At 51.3% G+C, this 4,789-nt stretch overlaps 1 protein-coding gene across 1 annotated transcript; it reads right to left on the bottom strand.

Moving 5' to 3' along the window:
• Positions 1-1,794: 1,794 nt before the first annotated feature.
• On the bottom strand, positions 1,795-4,143 carry LOC115318679. Its single transcript, XM_040211645.3, has 2 exons — positions 3,155-4,143; positions 1,795-2,095 (listed from the first exon to the last, which is right to left on the bottom strand). The coding sequence occupies exons 1-2, from the start codon at positions 4,141-4,143 to the stop codon at positions 1,795-1,797; spliced, it is 1,290 nt and encodes a 429-aa protein (XP_040067579.2).
• Positions 4,144-4,789: the final 646 nt, after the last annotated feature.

Below are 4,789 nucleotides of genomic sequence, written 5' to 3'. Positions count from 1 at the left end.
GCTCAAGGATTGAAGTTCACAGACGAGTTGCCAAAAAACAAGTTCGAATTTCTGGATTTGCAGCTTCTATTTCAAAGCAATTACACCTGTCGGATGTATAACCCACGGTTCAAAAAAGGCTTCTATCATATGACTCGGCCTATTCTAAGCTAATCAAAAGAGGGATTGTAAAAACCTGCCTTAACGCGACTCTAAAGAAATCTTGTGAACACTCAGCAAAGGGAAGCTTCGAGGCACAAGTGCAAAGGCTAGCTGACTCTGGTGTTATATTCTGCGCCGACGCGGCGGTGCTCTAAAGCCTGGCTACATTGGACGCAAGCGCCGGTGACTCACGTTCGACGTAGCCGGGAAACTACATGCCCCGAGCGGACCTGGACGGTCGCCGGAGCGGGAAGAAAGGACAACCAACGGATTCAGGAGCGGGGCGAACACTGGCCGATGAGGCCGCAGATCACGCGCGGCTCATGCCGTCGCGTGCTGTCCTTTTTATTGTTTTACATGGATGCACGAGATGGCTACTTTAAAAAGGAAATGTCAAGTAGCGCCATCTCGTGCAAATCAAAATACTACATTCTCCCTCCCTTAAAAAAAAAATAAGAAAATTGTGGGAGGAAGACTTACGTTATACATTCGTTATGTGAAAAAAATAACGAAAATCAAAACACTTCACCACCCGAAAAATGCGTTATTTCACTGGAAATATTGGTTTTGAAATTGTTCGTTGAAACACAAAAAAAATATGAAATTCGCAAAAGATTGTTCATAGACGTTCTTTGTGTGCACGACACGGAAAATTCAACAAAATCCTAAACAAGTCATTCGAACAAAACGGGTTTTCACTGAAAGTTCAGGTTGCATCATACTAGTCACGTGACGATCAAAATTTTATTCCAAGAGTCATATTTCAACTTAGTGCACTCTCATCTCTCCTCCTCCTGGGAGGAAAATGAAACATCCAACAATACCTATTTGAGTACATTTGTATTACTATGATTTGTATTTTCTATTTCCATTTTTAATGTCCATGACACATTGTAGTGTAACTGTTAGTTTGTTAGTTTGGTTATTGTTTAGAATATTGTGTTTGTCATGGACATTTTTACCTTGGCCAAGGTTTTGCTATAACAGTGATATGCTTTTAATGTTCTATATGTACCCAAAGTTGATACCAAAAATGACCTTTTACGAAAACATAACTACAAAAGTCTTAGTCACTGTACTCCGAATCTGACTGAAAACTATCATCGCCAAGTGCAAGAATATAGTCTTTGAACTTCAGCGGAAGTCTTCTCTGGCGTATTGGCCGACCTTGCCTCGCTGGTGGTAGAGGAGCTGTAGATGGCTCGGAGATCGTGGGTTGTGTGTGGAACTCGGTCGTAAGTTCTTCCACTGAATCCTCAAGTGGAGGCATAGATGGCGCACTCGTTCCCGAAGACTCCAGAGGTGTACTCGTTTCCGGCAACGGCAAAACGAGCAGTTCTGCCCGTGTGTCTGGGCAAACTGCCAGATCGGAGACAGGTAGTTGCCCTGCAACCACGGACTCTGGTGATGACCCTGGCACAGCGTCCGGAGCAGCAACAACCACGGGCCCAGGAAGAGGCCTGACCGCCGGAACAGGACCGGGACCAGGCTCAGGGAGAGGCCTGATCTCGGCCTCAGGAACAGGCCTGAGTACAGGCTCAGGGAGAGGCCTGACCGCAGCCTCAGGAACAGGCCTGACAAGCCTGTCAGGCTCCACAGACTGTCCAGCGTCTGCCACGGAAGCAGGGCAAAGCTCAGGTGCAGAGATCCCGATCATGTCGGGTACAGCTGACCCGAGATTCCCCTCGGAAACAGGAGCAGGGCCCCCAGGAACAGAGGCAGGCCCAGGGACAGCTTTAAGAACAGTTTCAGGAACAGGTCCAGGAACAGGCCCCGGTACAGCACCCGGAGCAGGAGACTCGGCCGCAGCAACCGGAACTGTAAACTTTGCCGCAGCAAACAGATCTCGCTCCTTGGGAGAACCCAGCGCTGCATGGCGAGGTGCACCTGCCATGGGTGCAGCAGATGAACCGGGTCTCCCCAAGAGACCAGACGCTGCGGGGTCACAGGAACCCTCCGGGCAAGAAAAGACAATTGGTACTTGGGACGTTGAAGTGCTTCCACGGACAGGGGTCAGTACAGGAACCACTTGAGTTGCAGCAGGTATATACAAGTCATCTTCGTCATCATCATCATCCCAACCGTAGTCAGGAACTTGTGCTGGAGGCAGCTGTATGGACTTTGCAAGCTTCGCTGCGTTCCACCTCCTATCGTCAGCGAGTTGATATGTAGCAGGTCCTAACTGTGCATGTATCCGTTGTGGTTCTGTATATGTACTCCGCAACTTGTTATGATGGGTGGGCTTGAATACACGAACAGCCTGCCCAGGATGAAACTGAGGGTGTCGTACCGCTCTACGATGGTCAGAATAATCTTTCATGTTTTGTTGATAGCGCTGTACTCTTCCTTGTAGCTGAGCTCGACGTTCCAAGAGATCGTCAGGTACCGTCCTAGGTGGCATGCCTTGTACGTCTAGTCTAGACCGATGATTTCGTCCATGAAGGAGAAAGGATAGTGCAAATCCTGTTGCAGGATGTACCGTACGTCGGTACGCTTTCAGGTGGTCTCGGACGGCATCTGGAAGTGGACGACCTTGTACAACAGCTAACTGAAGGCACGACTTCAGGACTCGGTTAAATCTTTCCACCTGCCCGTTACATTGGGGGTGGTATAATGACGTTTTCCTATGTTTGATGCCATGTTGACGCAAGAAATCTTGAAATTCATGGGAGGTAAACTGTACTCCATTATCTGACACAATCTCGCAGGGCAGTCCCTCGCGTGAAAAAACGTTCTTCAAAAAGCTGATGACAGTCGCAGAAGTCACAGAAGACGTGGCTTGGACTTCTGGCCACTTGGAGTGGTAATCTATGAGTACCAAAAAAAAAAACTTTGACTGGCCGGTGCACGATCAACCGGGCCCACGATGTCGATTCCTAGCTTTCCCCAGGGCTGACTTGGAAACTGTATGGGCTGCAAGGGAGCCGGTGCAGCCTTCACTGGTTTGTCGGTAGCATGGCACACCGTGCAGTTCTGGATCTTGTTCTTTATGTGTTCATTCATCAACGGCCACCAGTAGTGTTCCCACTTTCCACATAAGAAGCATGTCGCTTGAGACGCCGGGCAAACCGATCGATCATGACGGCGGCGTCCACAGAAGTAGCAGGCGTCGTCTGCTCCGATTCCACCCGTCCGAGGCGGAGCGGGCTCACGCTCACGCTGAGGCTGGAACACCCTCGCCGGAAAACGGGGCACGTGACCGGAGGCCACTGGAGCCCAAGGCATCCTGGGTCCAAGCTGCGACGGGGGGTAGCCAGGTTGAGGCCAGGGAGGGTAGCCGCTGTAGCCATCTTGCCCATGCTCGATGGAAGAAAACGACGCTTGGCCGCCATCTTGTGTTGCTGCCGTTTGACGTTCCTCGATCTGGACACGCTGGACTTCTGCCGCGACCGGGACTTGCGACTCTCGCCGCCGAAAACTTGCGGCCGTCTTCGCTCTCTGCTCGTACTGGCGAGCGATCTGGATAGCCCGCGACAGCGTTGGCAGCTCGCTGCCGTCGCACTCCTGCAGAACGCGATCCTGAACGCGTCTGGACTCCAGGCCTTCCAAGAAAACCTCGCAAAGTCTTTCATCGAGCGCGTTCCCCAGAGCACAAAACGAAGCCTGATGGCGCAACACGGCAAGAAACTCAGTTACCGACTGGCCAGGACGTTGGAACATACCGCGCAGCTTCTGGCGTTCAAGCGCGATACTACCCGAAAACTCAAAATGCTTCTCGACTGCCTCCAGAAAAACCTGGAACTCGTCAGTCCCCTCCACCGCAACCGTCTCGTACAGCTGAAATGCATCCACGACGCGCTGGCCCTCAGTGCCCAACAGCGAAAACAGGATGGCTTTTTTTCGGAACGGTTCTACGAGATGCAACGCCGACGCGTCAAGAAAAGTCAGAAAAGCACGCTTCCATGCCGGCCAAGCTACTATCGGCGGACCGGGCACTGCCAAAAAGACGGCCGGCGGCGGGAACGCCGTTGGGCCGTTCGAAGACGAAGATGACGAAGTCATCTCACGATGAAAATGGAACTTACTGAAAACCTAGGCCTAATGCCTCCCCCCGAAACTCATCAAACGCGGCCTTCCCGCAAACTATGACTACCGTTCACCCGGAACAAAAAGGAATACATTTCATGAATACAGTTACGCGCCGGTTTCCTCAGCCACTGACCCGCGACGCGGAGTGAAGCCCCCTCCCGAATCCCGGGCTACAAAAGAGAAAATGCTACATATTAAAACAAATATTCCATCCTCGTCGCCAAAATGTTATATTCTGCGCCGACGCGGCGGTGCTCTAAAGCCTGGCTACATTGGACGCAAGCGCCGGTGACTCACGTTCGACGTAGCCGGGAAACTACATGCCCCGAGCGGACCTGGACGGTCGCCGGAGCGAGAAGAAAGGACAACCGACGGATTCAGGAGCGGGGCGAACACTGGCCGATGAGGCCGCAGATCACGCGCGGCTCATGCCGTCGCGTGCTGTCCTTTTTATTCTTTTACATGGATGCACGAGATGGCTACTTTAAAAAGGAAATGTCAAGTAGCGCCATCTCGTGCAAATCAAAATACTACATCTGGGTATCCCAATTCTATAGTGTTTGATGTTGCTGAATGTTTGGCAGCGTCTATCAGAAGAGCACAATAACGACATGTTTGG

Source organism: Ixodes scapularis, unplaced genomic scaffold (assembly GCF_016920785.2).
Source record: "Ixodes scapularis isolate PalLabHiFi unplaced genomic scaffold, ASM1692078v2 PGA_scaffold6__148_contigs__length_123643588, whole genome shotgun sequence".
NCBI classification, from domain to species: Eukaryota; Metazoa; Arthropoda; class Arachnida; order Ixodida; family Ixodidae; genus Ixodes; species Ixodes scapularis.
This window is presented reverse-complemented; position numbering and strand designations above follow the sequence as displayed.